The sequence below is a fragment of the Calcarisporiella thermophila genome (assembly GCF_041956535.1).
Source record: "Calcarisporiella thermophila strain CBS 279.70 unplaced genomic scaffold VTP21scaffold_5, whole genome shotgun sequence".
Lineage (NCBI taxonomy): Eukaryota > Fungi > Calcarisporiellomycota > Calcarisporiellomycetes > Calcarisporiellales > Calcarisporiellaceae > Calcarisporiella > Calcarisporiella thermophila.
In genome coordinates, this window is record NW_027192195.1 from 284,464 (window position 1) to 303,594 (window position 19,131).

The 19,131-nt window shown below is 43.5% G+C and overlaps 7 protein-coding genes and 1 non-coding gene across 8 annotated transcripts; 4 read left to right on the forward strand and 4 right to left on the reverse strand.

Annotated features, from left to right (window-relative positions):
- Nucleotides 1-338: 338 nt before the first annotated feature.
- On the reverse strand, nucleotides 339-2,108 carry VTP21DRAFT_9209 (uncharacterized protein; the record flags this gene model as incomplete). Its single annotated transcript, XM_069400141.1, has 11 exons — nucleotides 339-366; nucleotides 439-518; nucleotides 598-672; nucleotides 739-808; nucleotides 873-971; nucleotides 1,049-1,185; nucleotides 1,260-1,441; nucleotides 1,512-1,609; nucleotides 1,676-1,770; nucleotides 1,832-1,942; nucleotides 2,022-2,108. 11 exons carry the CDS (start codon nucleotides 2,106-2,108, stop codon nucleotides 339-341), a joined length of 1,062 nt encoding a protein of 353 aa, XP_069254097.1.
- A 958-nt stretch (nucleotides 2,109-3,066) lies between these two features.
- Nucleotides 3,067-4,343, reverse strand: VTP21DRAFT_9210 (uncharacterized protein; the record flags this gene model as incomplete). The annotated part of the gene is made up of 6 exons (XM_069400143.1): nucleotides 3,067-3,574; nucleotides 3,636-3,664; nucleotides 3,743-3,792; nucleotides 3,859-4,013; nucleotides 4,081-4,195; nucleotides 4,262-4,343. 6 exons carry the CDS (start codon nucleotides 4,341-4,343, stop codon nucleotides 3,067-3,069), a joined length of 939 nt encoding a protein of 312 aa, XP_069254098.1.
- A 490-nt stretch (nucleotides 4,344-4,833) lies between these two features.
- Nucleotides 4,834-5,775, reverse strand: VTP21DRAFT_9211 (uncharacterized protein; the record flags this gene model as incomplete). Its single annotated transcript, XM_069400144.1, has 1 exon — nucleotides 4,834-5,775. The coding sequence occupies one exon, from the start codon at nucleotides 5,773-5,775 to the stop codon at nucleotides 4,834-4,836; it is 942 nt and encodes a 313-aa protein (XP_069254099.1).
- Nucleotides 5,776-6,049: 274 nt separating this feature from the next.
- VTP21DRAFT_9212 (uncharacterized protein) lies at nucleotides 6,050-6,461 on the forward strand (the record flags this gene model as incomplete). The annotated part of the gene is made up of 2 exons (XM_069400145.1): nucleotides 6,050-6,289; nucleotides 6,381-6,461. The coding sequence occupies 2 exons, from the start codon at nucleotides 6,050-6,052 to the stop codon at nucleotides 6,459-6,461; spliced, it is 321 nt and encodes a 106-aa protein (XP_069254100.1).
- Nucleotides 6,462-7,997: 1,536 nt separating this feature from the next.
- Nucleotides 7,998-11,011, forward strand: VTP21DRAFT_9213 (uncharacterized protein; the record flags this gene model as incomplete). The annotated part of the gene is made up of 6 exons (XM_069400146.1): nucleotides 7,998-8,855; nucleotides 8,943-9,611; nucleotides 9,669-9,767; nucleotides 9,846-10,379; nucleotides 10,450-10,706; nucleotides 10,774-11,011. The coding sequence occupies 6 exons, from the start codon at nucleotides 7,998-8,000 to the stop codon at nucleotides 11,009-11,011; spliced, it is 2,655 nt and encodes an 884-aa protein (XP_069254101.1).
- Nucleotides 11,012-11,481: 470 nt separating this feature from the next.
- VTP21DRAFT_9214 (uncharacterized protein) lies at nucleotides 11,482-13,624 on the forward strand (the record flags this gene model as incomplete). The annotated part of the gene is made up of 4 exons (XM_069400147.1): nucleotides 11,482-11,683; nucleotides 11,806-12,406; nucleotides 12,471-12,576; nucleotides 12,647-13,624. 4 exons carry the CDS (start codon nucleotides 11,482-11,484, stop codon nucleotides 13,622-13,624), a joined length of 1,887 nt encoding a protein of 628 aa, XP_069254102.1.
- A 100-nt stretch (nucleotides 13,625-13,724) lies between these two features.
- Nucleotides 13,725-13,798, reverse strand: VTP21DRAFT_t55. The gene has a single exon. It is a non-coding gene; the product is annotated as a tRNA-Ile (tRNA).
- A 2,725-nt stretch (nucleotides 13,799-16,523) lies between these two features.
- Nucleotides 16,524-17,943, forward strand: VTP21DRAFT_9215 (uncharacterized protein; the record flags this gene model as incomplete). Its single annotated transcript, XM_069400148.1, has 2 exons — nucleotides 16,524-16,622; nucleotides 16,690-17,943. The coding sequence occupies 2 exons, from the start codon at nucleotides 16,524-16,526 to the stop codon at nucleotides 17,941-17,943; spliced, it is 1,353 nt and encodes a 450-aa protein (XP_069254103.1).
- Nucleotides 17,944-19,131: the final 1,188 nt, after the last annotated feature.

The following is a 19,131-nucleotide window of genomic DNA, read 5'->3' on the forward strand; positions in this document are numbered from 1 at the left end:
TTTAATATGTTTATTATCAACGTATATACGCTGTAATTGTTCGCTAGTGCTGTATTTAATCGTCCATTCCTTTATTTAAATCCTCTTGCCCGCCATGACACTCTATCTTACTATTCACCAGTTGGGGAATGGGAATATTTGGTTTCAACTAGAACGTAATAAATCCGAGTTTGTATGTGAATGGGTCAGTTTGTGGGGGGGTGGAATCGGGGTCCCCCTCCTCCCCCCCCCCCCCAATTCTCGGGAAGAAGACTGGAAGATTCGGATCACAAAATTTTATGTATATGCAGGTATAAAATAAAAAGGGTCACACCAAACCACTCCTAGCAGAGATCCCCCTAGTATGCGTCGAACTGCATGAGGTACCTTTATGAAAGGGAGCAAAGGGGTAAAATAAGCATCTGCTGCCGGTGTAGGCGGGGATAGATAGGCACTTACTTTTTATACACGCACATCACCTTGGCGACGAATGCCTCCAAATGAAAAATGGCCTTTTGACCGCATTGCAGCTTGTGCTCCTATTATTTTTTTTTTATAAAAAAAACATTGGATCAGAAAGGGGATCAGTTGCCACGGATAGACTAAACCAGAGCATACGTAGGCAGCCGCTTGTTTTGTAATTTCTCCCTTGAGCTCCGTGTCTACTGTTGCTATGAGCTCAAAAGCCAGTGTCTAAGAAATCGACGGGAGGGAATTAGCTATTCGATCAAGATAAACAAGTGGTCTAACGAGGTGTACCTTTAAAATGATATTGGGAGGTATGCAATGGCACAATAATTCGTATAATTTTGCTCGCACCTGTGCTAGGCTATCAAACAAACAAACATTCATCAACATGATCGTATAGAGGGCTACTTTCAGGTTTCACTCACCGTGTTGGGGACTGCTCTTTCACAATCATCTGTGCAATTTGCTTCACAAACTCTTCCCAGTCGTAGGGAGGGATCTCAGACCCGGGCTGGAGAACGCCGCTATATCGAATAATAAGTCATCGTTAGAGTGAGCGGCGAAGTACGGGGCAAAATCGAGGGCATAAGCAAACACATACTGTTGCACTTTGGCAGCCTCCAGTGTCAGAATGGCCCGTCTTAAATTACGATCCGAAGTCTCTGCGATTTTATGGGCCACCTCACTGGGTAGTTTGAACCCCTCCTTCTTCGCCACTTGCTCGAGTACGGCCACAATCTATTCAAACAAGATAGATACACTGTATTAACAGGCATGTAAAAGAAAGGCTTTGCTTTAATTTCACTAATTACATCGGGCACTTCGGGGGCCGCCACTCGCACTAGGAGACACCGACTCCGGACCGGAGCAATTATCTTGCTAGTGCTGTTGCAGCAGAGAATGAGGCGCATATTGTTCATATACTTCTCCATGGTACGGCGAAGACCTGCCTGTGCATCGCGTGACAAACAATCTGCCTCGTTAATGACAACCACTATCAAAAAAGTGTAAAATCATCAGCATTCTGATCTGCTGTGTGTGAACAGTGCCAGCTCAGATCTCACCCTTGAATCTCCTTGAGGCACTTGCATCAACTTGCTGAGTCTGAGCCATTTCCTTGATCAAATCCTGGACTACCACGCGATCATAAATACCAACATCACTAAAAGAAGGAATAATGAGAGTCATTACTATTGATTCTAGCACTGGAATCGAAAGAAAAATCTACCTCGGGTTGACTTCCAAGTGATAATTGCTGGTCACGATATTCAAGTTAAGCTTTTTGTTGGAAGGGGTCACGAACACTCGTTGCTCTACTTTTAACTAAGAACAAACGATGTCATGTTAAACAATTCATTCTCTATTATGAGAAAACAATGCAAACCTTTTCCGCACCGGGTCCAAATATTTCACGTAAAATGCATGTGATGCGCGTCTTTTTACCTGCACCGGAGGGGCCGTACACAAGCATATGCGGGAAATCCCCGGATGCTGCCTATATATCGTCAACATCACTCTATTAAATGCCCTACACACGATGGAGATCGTGATCAAATCAAGAGGGATAGGCTTACCAATCTCTCCAAGTGCTCGGAGAGATGCTTATGGTAGTTAAGATCCTTTAATTTTGTCGGACGGTATTTGTCTACCCAGAGACTCATTGCAATGGATCGCGCCGAAAAAGACAAAATAGAGCGCGAAATTTTAGCGAAGCCGCTGGACGCGTCTTTTTCCTTTTTCCTTTTTCCTCATACAAATTAAGCCACTAAAGTAGAATCGCGACATAAATCATAGGCCAAAATATTACCACAGATGCTTTAGAAGACCTAAACTTGGATAAATCCAATGGTATGTTTCTATAAACCAAAAGTTATCCGCATATGCATGTTATGTATATATATATATATATACGCATCCATAAGATGTCTATATTCAAAATATTGCAACCGCAAACACTATGTGGATTGAATGTGCATTATATTCACCTATCGATGCGATGAGGAAATAAAACAACATGCTTATTATTTGGAGGAACAAGTGCCTAATAATAACTCTCTTATTTTGAGATGGACAGATATATACAGAGAAAGATCTCATATGACTCTATGATAATGATTTAACCGGTGGTATTCAAAATGAACTCTGTTCGACCCACTTTAGGCTCCAACTCTTCATTTGAAGCATGTCACCCCAAGAAAACTTGGTGCTAATGAAGAAAAGCTTCGCCAAGACCTCAAGATGACTAGAGTTTATTGAAAGTTAAAGGCAAATAAATTGGGTCGGATTTAATGTTAAGTTAGTACTCTTGTGTCTTTTCATCTCATGACTGTGCAGTTGTCGGGAGCTTTGTTCACAAAGTTACCAAAAAACACATGCTAAATATAGACTATTTTCATCACGCTTAGCAGCTTAATTATACCGGAATGGGGGATGAATACGAATATTACTTTTTATAGATTGGCCGGTATCTCTGGTGTTGATTCCTCTCCTCCATTTCCGCCTTGAATCGAAGCCGGTCTAATTAAAATAGATTGGTTTGGAAATAAACCAAAATAGAACTGTGCTATTACAAAAATACAAACAATGGCTCAACAAGGGTATTGTGGTATAGGTGTACAACTATTTCTCTAAAAGGCATGCATCCAAGTGTTCGTTCATAATTACAATAGGCACCTGCTTCTCGCATACCGGGCATGCGCCAGTTTTCTCTTCTTTCTTTACGTTCTCTCCTTTCTTTACGTTCTCTCCTAAGTTCACCACATCTGTCCTTGAATCCTCCAGCACTCTTTTACCTTGCCCTTTAAACTCCTCCTCGTCCTTCTTGTTTATTTTTACCCTCCCTATTAAATATTTTTCCAGTGGCCCTACTCTCGAATTAGAGGGCAAAGAAGCTGCCGTGGGCGGATCTTTGCGTTTCTTGTTCTGTAAAGCAAGTGTTTTATCCGGTCCCGAGATTTTATGAAAATTGCCGCCACACGCGCTTTGATGTTCCGCATACCAGGAATCGGCTGGTTGCGGCGGACGATTCATGGAGCGCTTGCAGATACCATAGTATGGTGGCTTGTTCCTACACGGTCCGTCGCACTTCCAAACGTGAACACGGTAATGATCCACCTCATCATGAAAGCTAAATGAAGGCTAAGATCACTGTTCTTCTAACCAGGTGACAACGGTCTGCTTCAACTTACTTATGATGGACGGTAATATTGACGCCTGCCTACATTTCAACCATCAGTTAATAAAGATACGGTTAAAAATTGGCAGTAACAATTCGGGCTTAGAGAATTATATCTACTGCTTTATTGATACGCTCGGCATGCCTAAGAAATTCGGGCCCATGTGAATCTAGAAGGTAAAGTTATCGCAATTCATTAAGTGGTTTTTGAAGATGGTTTAAGAGGGTCGGTGTACCATGATCTGCGTCGTTGCGCGTTACAAAGAGAAACGCGTGAATCATCTCATGCAAGAGCGTTTCAATCATATCGATCCTGCTACGGAATTTTAGAAGGGGCTCCGAGAGCCTGATCGAACAGTAGCCACCAGACTGGTAGTAGCATTTGCCGGCACTAGAGATGTGGTAAGCGCGATCAAAAATGCGGATATAAGAGAAAGCTGCTGGAAAATAAAATTTACCAAAGTGTCATTTTATTGGACCAGCGTACTTCTATGCTGTCTAGTAATCCATCGAAATAGAGTCGGTTGAAATACAGGAAAAGCTCATGAAGATCTGGGTTAGGATCAGCCAATTCTAGGTCAGGGGCTTGAAAATGTTATTTAGACCAACAGCACATGGGTTAAAAAACAAGAAAAATACCAAAAGAGTTGACGGGAATGGGATCTTTCGTAGATTCTACTAGCTCTTTCATTTGAAGTTTCCGGGCTAGGTCTTCATCCATATGCTTCTGGTCTCGAAAGGGGAACTCGACGGGGAGCTGGGGTAGAGTGGAATTAGCGGAAAAATTGCTGCTTTCCCCCATGTTTTTCGATTCTTCTCCCTGTAAAAGCTGAGCTAATTTTTCATCATCGCTTATCGAAGTGTGCATTCCGTTTTAAATTAATCGAGAGATTCAGAATAAAAGTTAAATCTCATATAGAAATCGGAATGTTATTTCGCCACCACCTGTGACTTTCAAACCAATTTAACAGTGCAACAGTACAAAGTCGTTAGGAACTGGAAAAAAAAATACAGTCCAAACTTGATGGGGTTTCATTGAACATTAAAATTGGGTACAGGGTTCATCTACTCAAAGAAAACACACTTTCACTCACGCGGACATAGTAGACTATTTCTCGAAAATCGATCCAATGTACTGCGAACTTGTCATTGCTTACATGAATTACTAACAAAAATAAAGTCAGCACTGGCTCAACCTCTTATAATCTACTCTAAAGAACTTGTTTGAACCTACCCTCAATATTCAAAAAGCATTCATCGATAAAATGAGGTTCCGCACATTGCCCTCGGCCTTCATACACATTCATCCCCTCAAATTCTTTCTCACTTGCAACTCGAAGCGGTTTGTGCATGAAGGCTATCCAGCTGACTTCCCCACGAGGTACGTTGATATCCCCAGTGATCTTTGAGGCGTAGAGTTTCTTGCTACCCTCATAGTAAGTCATCAATAAAAATTCCATTCCGTGGCCATCGTAATCTCCTACAAACAGGCCTTGAAACATGCAGTCGGGTTGGGGAAGTAATCGTTTGAGATCTAATCGGGCATATCGTTCGTGTCGGACAAATGATTGTCTTGGCGATCGTATGGACAAGGCGAAGCAATCATTAATAGGTTGCTTGTCGCTACCCTCATCGCACAGTTCGTATTCGTCCCTAGCTGAGTAAGACTCTCGGCTAATCCATAATTCGGTTTCTATGTTTGAGTAGAATTTCGCTCGCCGAATAGCCACATTGCCCTCTTGTTCAAGCATTGGACGTGTATTGCAAACAATCTGACCCGTAAGCGGGTGTAATCGGAGAAAAAATCGAGGTAATTGTCCATACTGGACATCCACGTGCCTAATTCTGACGCCTGGATCCAAAGACCATGGCGTGGATCCATGGACTTCATTATTGGCAACTAATCTCATCCCGGTAATAGCACCTTTCGTCATGTCCCACACGACAAATAAAAATTCACCTCGGTATTTTAAGTCGCCACACCAATGACCAATTAAAGAGCCGTATCTATGCAACAGCTTGGCGTAGAACTCTCGAAAACATTGGAAAGGAGGCCCAAGAGTGTTGAGAGTGGGGTGCAATTTCTTACACAGCTCAGCCCAGAGTGTGTCTGTGCGAGTGAGGTAAGAGAGATGGCGACACGTACTTGACATTTGAACTAGAGAGGAAGCATCGAGGAGCGTGAGAATATGATAAATAATCTCTTCCGGAAGACATAGTAAATTCTTTTTTATATCTGACGTTTCCATTAACAAATGTCGAGGTGGAGGACTCTCGTGGGGGAAAGAAAGCCGGAATCCATTTTGGTAGAAAATATTCAAAATGGAATTGCTAAGCCACCTAATGTCGTCTTATTTACACTCTTGGTTTTCATTTGATTCAGCATTGAAGTCTTCCGAGTAGATCTTGGCCAAGTTTGAATCCAGCATGGTTGTTCGCATCCGTTTTGCTCGAATTGGTGGACGCCGGAATCTACCTCATTTTAATATTGTAGTAGCCAATAATCGCGCACGTCGCGATGCAAAACCTCTGGAGACCCTAGGATCGTATAGCCCCGTGCCCGATCAACAAGGAATAAAGCACGTTCGACTAAATATGGATCGCACGCGCTACTGGGTGTCCGTTGGAGCACAGCCTAGCGAAAGTGTTGCGCGCCTGCTGGCAAAAGTAATTTCGAAAGCCCTTTTCTCATTCACATTTGTACTGTATGGCTTATTCATCTGCCATTTTGGCTTCATTTTTTTTCTTTTTCCTTTAGGCTGGTATTCTGCCCACTCCACCTCGCGCGACTGCTCCAACTCCCTCTCGCTCCACATCAGAACAACCAAATTCGACATAAATTGGCTTGCTGTTTTATATCTTCATTTCAGTTGTTTCTCCTAATTCCTGAACAATATTTCTTTTTATTTTTTCCTATGTATCTTTAATGGTTATATAAAACATGATTATAGACTCTATTTTTATGTGAGAAGAGAGGATGCAGCCGAATGCGCGCAAGGGTTCTGTTAGGGCTAGATATGGATTCGACATTGTGTCGATAATGAAAATGAAAATTATATCTGCAATAACTCATGGGAAGAGATTCTCTTCAACAATAAAAAAGTAACAAGAGCAATTACAATCGGGGAGCACCTCAAAGTCGTTTATTTTGAACCGGGATCGAAATATGGATGAATATTATGCATTTTTTTTTTTGATCGAGATTTGGTAGAGTTATATGAAAAAAAAATTTTTTTTGCAGATTTTGATGGTGAATATGCTAAAATAATATTTGGAATAAATATTATTATAGGCCAAGCCGCTTCATTTCTACAGGGATTTTCTTCTAGCATTCTTATTCACTTATTGCAAAAATGAAGCAAAACACACTACATAGTAGATATAATGGATTTGGTAGGGAAAAAAAAAACTGTCCGGAATGATGATGCGTTCTTAGACGGTGATCTTAACGTGGGGAAAATGGAAAATTTGCTCGTGCGAGCCGATCCCTGACCTTCTATGGACCCAAAGTTCCATTCCGGTTGCTAATGAAAAAAAACAGTCTAAAACTTTGATTTTGGGCTAGAATGATAGCGCGGATAGAGAAGCATAGCCGGAGTCATATAAGCAAAGAATGCATGTAAATTGTAATCTCAACAAATATCCTCTCCATAGCATCTAGGCCACGCTTATTCCTAAAGCTGTCATGCGATAATCCTTTTCATGTTGGCATATTTCAAAAAAAGGATACCCTGAAATCATTCCCGTACTTTTTGGGATACATTTTTATATAAAACCTCTTGTCTTGGTCACTTTTTTTTTCTGTTTTTCCTCCTTCTGCTCTCTCTATTTTATATCGCCATCGAACGTTGTAATTATTATTATAATCACTCTCCTAGGTGTTAAGGGTGCCGTATCGCTATACATTGTGTTCCCCCCCGCTCCTCCCTCTTCACCTATCTGAACCAACGCGCTCCTCCCTGGTTCATATTAATTCTCATCCTCCCTACCTATTATCGTTGCAGATGGCCATCGTGTTTATTTTATCATAGGATATTTTATTTCTTAATACTCTAATTATTTTTTCTTATTTCTTTAAATTTCAAAAGGGCACTCCCAAGTTTTTTTTTTTTTTACTATTATATACCCTCAAACAGCATACCCTCACTTCGTTTTTGAGCATTGATTATCCAAGGTATACACATCTTATATATATATACTTTTTCTTTTGTTTATTTTTAGAGCATATCTTTACTCATTATATAGAGTTTTTTTTATACACATTTTCATAAAAACCTCTCTAGAACCTCTATCATATTCGTTTTCTTTTTTTTACATACCCCCTCCCCCTTAAGTGTATCTTTTCAAGACGGAACAACTTCGAGAAAAAAGATTCATGCTTGGCGCAGTCGGACACCCACAGCGACTTACCGCTGACCACTCGCACCAGCAGCAACAAGGAGCCAAACCTCCCTACATCAAAAGCTCAAATCCGTCTGCACCCCTCTTCGGCGACTCCATCTCTACTTGCAAGGATTCTCTTCTACGCCACCGCTCATCCTTCCCCGATCTTAGTGGCAAACCGCCTCCACAGCCGCAGCAACCGCAATCCATGGAATGCCTTCCTCCCCCGCCGCAACAGCAACCAAACCGACGATCCATTGACGTCGATCCCTACGCATTTTCCCTTCTGCCCAGCCCCGTCGTGGGCGATGAACAATACTCGCCTTTGTTCACAAGTGAATCGTTCTCACGCTCTCCAGCCGCAACCCCCTCTACCCCCACTCTTCCCACCTCTGCTGACCAAATGGTTCATCCCCTGCAGTCCCATAATCATCCAGAGTCCACCAAGCCTCCACTCTCCAAACATCTGAGTCTCCTTCCACGAGTGGATCCCGAGACCATTGTCAACAGTCTCGGAATTGCCACCCAGGAGGGGATTCTAGGGATAGGACGCCGTCGAAGTGCCGACTCCTTCCGGTCATTCTACTCCAACGAAAGCAGTGGAGCCAACAATGGAGGCATGGGTAGTGGAGCTTTTGGGGCAAGTCCGAGTAGCAGATCCCCCTCCGTATCCTATTTTCCATACATGGCCAGCACGCAGGGATCCACTGAGCCATCGACTCCCAATCTAGATTGTGGTGATTTTGATACCCTACCCCCCAATGTTGCTCGGATGAAGCTGGTGGAGAGCATGAATACGGTAACACAGTTGCGTTGGCAACTCAACACCGTCAATGTCGAGTTGGAAAGGGTAAATATTTTTCTGTCTCGAGCTACTCTTTGATCAATCTCAGTTATCAAACTAATCTATCCTTTGTGTTTTAATAAACCATCGTAGTATCGCCAGGGATGCTCCACATTGAACCAAACTCTGCACTCCAAAGAAATGGAACTGCGTGACCTTCAGGCTCAATTTGTGATCGCCCAACAACGTCACGAGAAAAATACTTCCCTTCTCACCTTTAAGGAGAAGGAGATCACAGTATTACAAAAGCTGCTGGAGAAGAGTCTCTCCCGTAACAAGGGTGGTGAGAATACCCAAACACCAGCAGATGATGAGCTGGAGGTGGAAGAAACGGAAGCCATTCGGCAGCTGCGCCAGTTATTAGGAGAGATGAGCAACATTGATGCAGCAAGGAATGATTCTGAGTTGGAGCGAGAGATCACGCGGTTGAGACAGGAACTAGCAGATATGGGAAAGCGAGCAGGAGCTCAGACTGCTGAAATTGAGGAAATGAGAACTAAACTTGCGCGAGCAATGCAAGAAGTGGGGATGCGCGAAAGAGAGGTAGAGCAGCTTCGAGCAGAGCTGAGCCGAAGAGGAAGTGCTCCGACTCAATCCTCGTCAGTTTCCTCTGTCCCGACTCCTGTAGGTAGAGGAATGAACACATTGAGCACAATCGGAAGATCAGTTAGCGATTTTGGAGAAATGGACACATTTGCCGAGCCAGAAGTGCTCACGCGCTCAAAAAGCGGACGGTCGGCATCTACAATCAGCACTGAAGAGGTAAGTTTCAACATACATAGAATTTCGGCAGGTGTCTAATTTTTGTTGGATCTACAGCTCTCTACAAATCGATTGTCCGGTCCGATTTCTGCTTGTCAACAAGAGCGAGGTCACTTCCGTAAGGCGCTGGACAAGCATACTAACGCGGACTGGCAGGTAATATTTTCTGTTCTGTTGTGACGAGGCAATGTTCAAGCGCTTATACTTTCTTCTCCCATATTCTCACATGTCCAGTTATGCGTTGACCGCATCATCAATCAAACTGACCAGCAAGCGTCCATCTTTCTTCAGCAGAAGCTCAAGTGTGTTCATGGAGAACAGAAGCAAGCCATTTTTGATGCTATTCTTTCTCAGGCATATGGTCTAATGACGAATCGGTTTGGGAACTTCCTGGTGCAGCGCTGTTTCGAGTTCGGCAATGAGCAGCAGGTTCATGCAGTTGCCAATTCGATGCGTGGCAATATTCTCTCTCTCGCATGCGATCCATTTGGATGTCATGTTGTGCAAAAGGCCTTAGACAATGTGGATGAAGCAACGAAAACTAGCATGGTGACTGAAATGTTCCGCAAGATCCCTGAGACCATTACGCATAAGTACGCAAGTCATGTGTGGCAAAAAATATTTGAAATTCGGTGGTCTTCGTCGCCACCAGCCGTCATGACCTACGTGAATAATGCGATAGCAGGTTCTTGGCATAAGGTCGCGTTGGACGAGACGGGGAGTTTGGTTGTTCAGAACATTTTCGAAAACTGCTCCGAGCAAGACAAGGTAGGCAGTGCATCTGACTATTCATATCGAGATGATTTTTGATTTACCCCAATATGTCTCTTTCTATAAGCGCTCTGTCATTCATGAGGTCCTTAATCACATTGTTTCGATTTCTAAAGGCCAATGGGGCAATTGGGTTATCCAGCACATCATCGAGCACGGGGCAAATCAAGATCGAGAGAAGGTGATGCAGACCATCCTGGAGCAAGTTGTCTCGCTTAGCATGGACCAGTATGCAAGCAAGGTGGTCGAGAAAGCGCTCAAGACCGGGAGTGAGAGCGTGATGGAAAGCTTTATCCAAGAGGTATTGCGCCCTTCACCAGACCGGTAAGTCTACACTCTAATACCATCTTGCTGCAATCGAATACTCAAACGTTTCATCTATTCTTGCCAGTCCGCGTATTCCCCTCATAGATATTGCCTCCGACCAATACGGCAATTACATTGTGCAGTTTATCCTCAACAACGCCAATGAGCGCCAGCGTGAAGTGTGCGTGCAGCAAATTCGGAAACATATGGTCAGTTTACGTGGAAGCAAATATGGCCAGAAGGTTGCATTTGTCGTTGAAAAGCTACGACAGATGGGGCAACAATTGCCCAGTGGTGCAAGGACACCAAGTGATAATGTTTAGAGTATGCCCAGTAGTTAACCTTTATTTTCCTTTCAGCTCTTTTTTTTTTTAAGGCTTCACTAATTTTGCTGGATCTCTTTCTTCTATTGCTTTTTTTTATCATTGATTTTTGCAATACCTAAATTTATTATTTTTTTCGTTTTCTCTTGCTTTTAATCAATAATTTTATCCTAGTTTTTTTCTCTATTTTTTTTCTTTATTCAAACATTTTTTTCTTCATTTTATTCTTTATTTTTTGAATTTTATTTTCCATTGTGTTTGAAGGAGAAGAAAAAAGAGGAGCTCTATTGAAATAAAATAAAGGTGTTTTTTAATATGCAGTTTATTGGCTATATCTGATGGCACAAGATTTGGGGAAAAGCGAGTTGCCCGATTTTTCCGAGTGTCATTTTTACTCAACAAATATCGAATAGTATTTCACTTCATGGCGAATTCTCAAAAGTTTTAATAGAACCACTCATTGGATAATCATGCTTCTCATTCCCAAAATTTATCAACGCATTTCGCCCCACAGTGCAACTGCACATTTCTTTAGGAGTACTGGCCGTCATTTTAACACTCGTAGTTCTAGAGTACTTGCGCAATCCACGTATGAGATACTCGATAAGGGCTCGGGTGAGGATGGGATAAGAAATTCAAAAAACATTTGTCCATCACCTTTTTACAACCAAGGTAAAGACCTAGCGCCGTCTCCTGGCGTGTTTCCCCCGAGAATAGAAAATTTCATATCGTTATATCTTATCACTTTCTGAGTTGTATTAATAATATCTTTAATTCGCGTTGATTTTTTTTAGGCACCGCCACTCCCATCCACTTGCGGTCCCACTTTCGACTTCATGGACACCTCACTTCAAAAATTGAATCCCCCGCTCTTCAAAAGGAACGTGCCCGAGAATTTCTCAGAACAAAACCTACGGCACTAGAAAAATACGTATTTCTCTCGTGGCTTCGCAATACTAATACGCATCTTTTCTATCAGTTGCTACTCGAGAATTTCGAGGAATTGCTGCCAATTGTCTATACTCCAACAGTGGGAGAGGCTTGCTTGGAATTCTCACGCGTTGGACCTTTTTTGGCCCCACCAGGAGTGCCCGATGGCCTATTTCTCTCGCTCAAAGATTTACCAAACCTCCGGGAAATAATACGAAATTACGCACCGTTTCCCCCAGATCCATCTCTCACACCCCAGATTGCTGTGATAACGGACGGTTCGCGTATCCTCGGTCTAGGCGACCTGGGCGCTAATGGAATGGGGATCGCCGTAGGAAAACTTCAGCTTTATGTTGCAGCAGCGGGAATCGACCCTAGACGGTGTCTACCCATTTGTATTGATGTCGGGACGGATAATGAAAAATACTTAGCCGATCCTCTGTATCTTGGGCTTCGTCAGAAAAGGTAGACTAGCTCAGCAATGCTATTTGTTTATTTTTGAAATCACTAACATATCTACTATTATTAGGCCAAATGATAAAACCTTCCATCATTTCGTTGATCAAGTATTGAATGAAATCTACGCGGCATATCCTAATATCTTAGTGCAATTCGAAGACTTTTCCTCTGAACACGTAAGTCTCCTTTATATGTTTAACCCCCACCTTTGATTTCCCATTTTCGACGCATTTTCTACTTCTCTAGGCATTCTCCCTTCTTGAAAGTTATCAACACAAACACCTCTGTTTCAACGACGACATCCAGGGAACTGGCGCAGTCATCCTTGCAGGGTTTTTCAACGCCGTTCAAAACGTTGCCTCGCACGTTTCCCCAAAAGATCATCGTATTCTCTTCTTCGGAGCCGGCTCAGCAGGAGTGGGCGTCGCAAAACAACTTCTCACCATCTTTGAAAGCCAGGGAATGTCAGAACAAGAAGCACGTGAACGCATCTGGCTCGTCGACTCCAAGGGGCTGGTTACAGTGGAACGTGGAGACAAGCTTGCGGCTCATAAAACCTATTTTGCAAGGAGAGAGAGCATCGGAAAGCAGGTGCGTAGCTTGTTGGAGGCTGTGGACTATGTCAAACCCACAGCGTTGATAGGCCTCTCGGCGGTGCGCGGTGCTTTCGACAAAAGCATACTGCGACGCATGGGAGAATTAAATGAGAAGCCGATCATCTTTCCCCTGTCAAATCCACTTGAACGTGCCGAATGCACCTTCGAGGAAGCCATGAAATATACAGATAACCGAGCCGTGTTCGCATCAGGTACCAAATTCCCACCCTATCGGGTCCCAGACACAAAGCAGGAGCTCATCGGGGGTCAAGGCAATAACCTGTACCTCTTCCCCGGCTTGGGACTTGGGGCCATCCTGTCCAAGTCGGTCCACATCTCCGATGGAATGATTAATGTCGCGGCAAAGGGCCTAGCACAGTCGTTGACACCTGAGGAAAGGTACCAGAAGGTCTTGTTCCCCTCCCTCACCCGAATCCGCAGAGTCTCTGCCGAGGTTGCCGCTGCAACCTGTATTGAATCGGTTCGCGCAGGTTTGGCGAGAGATCCAGAGATACACCGCCGTGTGCAGGGGTTGCTGGAGCGTCATACCGAGGCGGCGTGGAATAGCCTAGTAGAGTTTGTAGAATCAAAAATGTGGAATCCATGGGACGGATATGGGATGAATTAAGTGTGTGAGCAACCAAAAGAATGGGGCTCAAATTTAAATTCAAGATATAATTCAATATGTAATTAAAAGAATTAAAATAAGATTTTTCATCAAAATGAACTGCTCGTGACAGGGATCGAACCTGTGACCTTGGCGTTATTAGCGCCACGCTATAACCAACTTAGCTACACGAGCTCGTATCATATTACTTGTTGAAGGAAGTTTAGTATAATATGGATCAATGGCGCAGTTTGGGGATGGCTTGGATTTAGTGGCTTACGCGTCCTTGAATAGCATAGTTAAGAGCTCCGGAGCTTAACCATTGTGTGTTGGGATCGATTCCCGGTGACGGCACCCGTCCATGAGAGTTTGCCGGGTTTTTCTCAGGACTCAACCGCTAGGCTATAATGTTGCCTAGAGTTGTGGTAACGATATATCATATTAGTTACTTATCTGATGGGCCAAATACTGTCCAATAACGTGGTAGATCTAAATTTCTTCTCTATGCAATCCCTAATTTCCACAAAAATTCCCTCCGTCTTTGTTCAAGTGGTAATGAAATTGGGAGGCATAAAATGCGAATGTACATTCCGTTGCTACATGCAATATCGATAGTCCAAGTCGCCTCCTAGTCTTTCCTGAATTAGCAATACTAATGGATAATGGACAATAACAAACCTACAAATGCGATATGTTGGAACCCAAATCCGGCTAATAAAATAGATTGACATATACTTGAAGACAATCGAAATCGTCAGCCCATCAATACCGTTTGAATATCTGCTTCGAATTATACATTGAATAATTCCTCTGTTTAACAGCTGTTGAAATAATTCCTCTCCCATCTAAAATACTCATAAATGGTAAATTGATCCCATCCGTTCCCAGATTTCGAAAAGGGATATGATGTCGGCATCTGGCACACTTTAATTGGAAACCATCATCTTAGCAAATTGAACATTATTTATTGACTAGCACTTCTGGGCCGGAAAAGCAGGCGCACAGAATTGAATAAAAAGAGTCTGAAAATAACAAAAAATAAAAAATAGTCGGATATTTCTAACGAGTAGTGAACGTGTAATTCATTTTATGATGTTAGGAAGAAAACACAGATTGTCATAAGTTCTCGTAAGATCTTATGATATGGACATGATATTAATAAAAACCCCTATGTAATGTATTAATTTGCTTTGTTTTTAATATATACTTATCGAATTCGGATCGATGGCGCTGTTGCAGCAGTTAGCTTGGAGCAGGAACATACATTTCAGATGCAAAAAAAAAGTATGTACAATAAATTAAAAGAGTAAAGCGCATTTTGTCAGTGATGAATGCGCCTTAATGTGGATGCTTGAAATACAACCTAGTGACTGAAAGAATGAAAATGAACTCATATGAGAAATCACACTTCTTCGGTGGCTCGCATACAATTGAATATGAAGCCTAGAAAAAATGGCTCTGATTCAGCCGCTCAGCTTTTTAATCAGAGGAATACCTAGGCCGTGTAATCTTCACATGATAACATCAGCATTCTATTATCACGAGAGATCAACATAATTTTTTTCTAGCACTTTTGCCTATGAATATACGTAAGGAGCTTGACTGAACATCCCAGATCATCTCAGTCAGCGCCTCATCCATCAAACTTATCACCAAAACATATCAAGTGGCCAGATTTGTGTCCTGATAGCCAACATTGCTCTAATTGTGTTTAGAAGCACTTTTTGTCACTCCAGATATCACCAGCTTCGATTCTTCCCCTATAATTCGGTAGGAAACAGAATCGCAGAGATTGACTCAATAGAACTGATCTAGATACGTTATATGCTTGTTGGATTCTAAATCCTCTATTTTCATTCAACTTGGTAGATTGCATCCATTTCTATAATAAATGACCTAAAGATATTCTTTTAAATAGATATTGAGGCTATCAGTAAAAATGTCGATTTTCAATTAATGGGGTACAGACTGAATTGAAAATAGTCGCCATTAGCAGCTGAGCCAACGCTAGCCTCTCGCCTAGAGTTGGCCAATTAACAATGGACAAAATTAGATATATTTTGTCCAATGTAATTCATCTGCCTTCTACAATAGGATAGCTCTATTACTGGAAGATCCTGTGTCCATGCGCATTCTCGATCTAATGAAGGATACAAGTGCACGCCGATCCTCTTTTTTCTAAGCTTGATGCACAGTCATTTTCATTCACTTAAACTGGAGCAAATATGGAATGAGGCAATCCAAGTTTCATTTCGAAAAAAAAAGGTGGCGGAGAGAAAGAAAATGTACAAAAGAGATGTTATGATCAGCTAGGTTTAACACTTCTCCTGGATGTAACCCTGGTAAGAATATGAAAGACAATAATAATAAAAAGAAGGCTGCGAGCATTTCTTCGTACTAAGTCATCATTCTAGCAAGGTTTTGGTACTAGGAACATTTTGTGTATTCTGAAAGTATAAAGAAAAGCCCGGGAGATTGAGCCTCTTCATCGCTATAATAGCAAACTTAATGCAGACATATTATAGGCTATCCTTTAGCCAACTTAGATAGAGACCCGATGGCAAAGGTTCGCTATCTATTAGCAACAGTGACACTAGCCCTATAAACAAAGGATGCAGAGAGCTTGTCAGGGCTTCAAGTAGTATGGCTGGTTTAAAGGATGATCTAATAGGCATGATTAATACGGATTGGGTCCCCTGGTGGCGAGTGGCCTAGTTTCAAAATTTACCCCATAGTAACCGACCATGCTAAGCCACAGTAAAAGTACGCGTTTATCCAATCGAAACCTGACACACAAAAAAAAAATATCAGCGAAAATAGAGTCTTTAGGATCGTGTTTTAAAACAACATCCTTTAACTCCATTCTTTTCTATAACTTGTGGGCAACGATCCACTCTTTTTCAATTTCAACTACGTGGAAATGGACAAACCCGGTATATTCGTGGCCTATAGTGCCCTGGGTATAATGGCCGTTGCGCCAATCTACTACGGATCCCTCTATGCGCTTAGGAAGGCGAAGGTCTGAGCTGAGCTTTGAGTAGCGTTAGTCATTGGCTTCTTACTAAATTCTCCCTTTTCTCTTGCAGCTTCCGAAGGGCGTGAAGGCACCTAAACCCGCGTCCGATTCCGAGGATGAAGATGTCACCCCTGAGTCGCTCTCCTCCTCTGACGCTTATTTGTTCCCAGTGTTCGGATCCATCGCGCTCTTCACGCTCTTCCTCGTGTTCAAATATCTTGATCGCTACTATGTTAACCTGCTTTTGACCGCATACTTTGCCGTGCTCGGTATTGCCTCGGTTACCCATGTTGGCGCGCGTTTTATCCGTGGAGTTACTGGCTTGCGCCTTTCGCCCTATAAGCTCTCCCTAGTACACAAACACAAGGTGCTGTATGCGAGCCGCTTCACGGAGCTCCACTTTGTTGCGGGAGCCGCCTCGCTCCTGTTGACGGTGTATTACGCCTGGACTAAGAACTGGATTGCCTCTAATGTCTTTGGAATCTGCTTTGCCATGAACGCAATTGAACTGCTTTCTCTCGACTCATTCAAGACGGGCATCATCTTGCTGTCGGGCTTGTTTGTCTATGACATCTTCTGGGTGTTCGGTACGACGGTCATGGTCAGCGTTGCCACGAATTTCGAGGCGCCCATCAAGGTAGTTTTCCCCAAGGACTTGCCTGCTCTGATTGCCGGTGAGGCCCCCGGATTCACTCTGCTAGGCTTGGGAGATATCGTCATCCCTGGAATTTTCGTTGCTCTGTGCCTGCGATTCGACTACCACTTGGCGGCGCACAAGGACCCCAGCAAAGCGGTGGGCTACCGCCGAAACGCCGGGTTTATCAAGCCCTATTTCACCTCGTGCTTTGTGGCTTATGTGCTCGGCTTGGTGACCACTATTACGGTTATGCACGTTTTCAAGGCTGCCCAGCCCGCACTGCTCTACCTTTCGCCCGCCTGTATTCTTGCCGCTGTGGGGACGGCCGCGGTCCGCGGGGAGCTGAAGGAGCTCTTCAAATACACGACGGAGGAGGAGGACGAGGAGGCCAAGAAGAAGGCAAAGGGGAAGAAGTCTTCGGGCAAGAAGGGCAAGAAGGAGGATGGTGACGTGGAGAGGGAGCACACGCCCGAGCCCGACGCTACCAGGTCCGCTGAGCCTCAGACCCCCTACAACCTGCGCCGTCGCCAAGCTTCAAAGGAACCCGAGGTCGAGGCCGAAGATGAGGAGGACACCCCCACAGCCGGAGATGAGGACGAGGGCGAGAAAACCGCCAAGAGCGCCAGTAAGAAAGGAAGAAAGAAGAAGAATGGGGGACGAAAGAAGACCGGCTCTCCCTCGCCTTAAGTAGAAAACATCTTTTCAGTGTTTTTGTTCTTCATTCTTCCCCTAGTATATTTCTTTTTTATATTATCATGGATTTACGGATTTTTTTTTTTTGTTCGCTACTGTCCTGTAACGTGTGAATTTGTTTACTTTTTTTTTCGCTTCCTCGGGCAATCCTTTATTTTAATGTGATTTTTCCTCATTTTACTTTTTTTTTCTCCCCTCCCCCTCCCCTGTTACTTTCCGTGTCTGTTCTATAGAAACATGAAGCGATCAGTATGTTTCGGAGCGATACACTGGAATTTCCTTGGGCAAAGGATCCTCCTGATCTACCGTCGGCAGCCAGATTTCATCCTGCATAAGACATTATTAACATGAAAAAAGAAAACACATACAAAAAATATAAAGCCAAGTAGGCCGAGGCCACAAGGAGCGAGGCCGCCGCTTTCCTACCCGTTTCTTCTTGAGATCCATGTCAGCAGAGATCGTAGCCGCATTGTGGATTTCCCTTTTCATTTATGGTTTTCATATAACTCTAAGTGACTGCAACGTGCCATAAATAGGGATAAGGTCATGCGCCCGGTATGGTTAGCGGTTGCAGCAACGCCTTGATTTGGAAAGTATTTCTCTGGGAAAAGTCTTGGGTGCACGAGCATCGACTCCCTCCTCTCACCTCGTCTTTGTTCATGATCTTGCATCTGCCGCCTAATGATTGATGTATCGGGTGATTCATCTTAGTGACCCGTCCTTGTTCAAGCCAAAAAAAGGAGGCAAGCGAGAAAGAGGGGCTGCATAGGTCTCATTATTTTTTCTTCACCTTGAAGTCACAGGCGGGTGAACGATAGAGCGAACCCACTTTTCTGCTTTGGCTGCGGGTGAGGAAGATTGGGGAAGGGGGAGGGGGGGAGCCTAGAACAGTGGTGCAGGGAAAAATAGAAAGAGGAGCGAGAAGGAGGGCGCGGATGGAAGAAAATCCAGTTGCTCGTCCTGGACAAATCCTCGTCCCGCACGGCTGGAACGGGCAGTTGGGAACAGGGGGGTGTTCGCCAGTTTAACCTTAAGGTCTTTATTTTTGATTAAATTCGACTGTGATCTCCCATTGCCGTTCATGAAACTCTAAAGAGAGTTTCGTCATCCAACCTTTTCAAAGTGACAATCCGGTCTTCATTATTACCGCCTACTCTGCTTACGCTTCCGTATCAGCAGTCT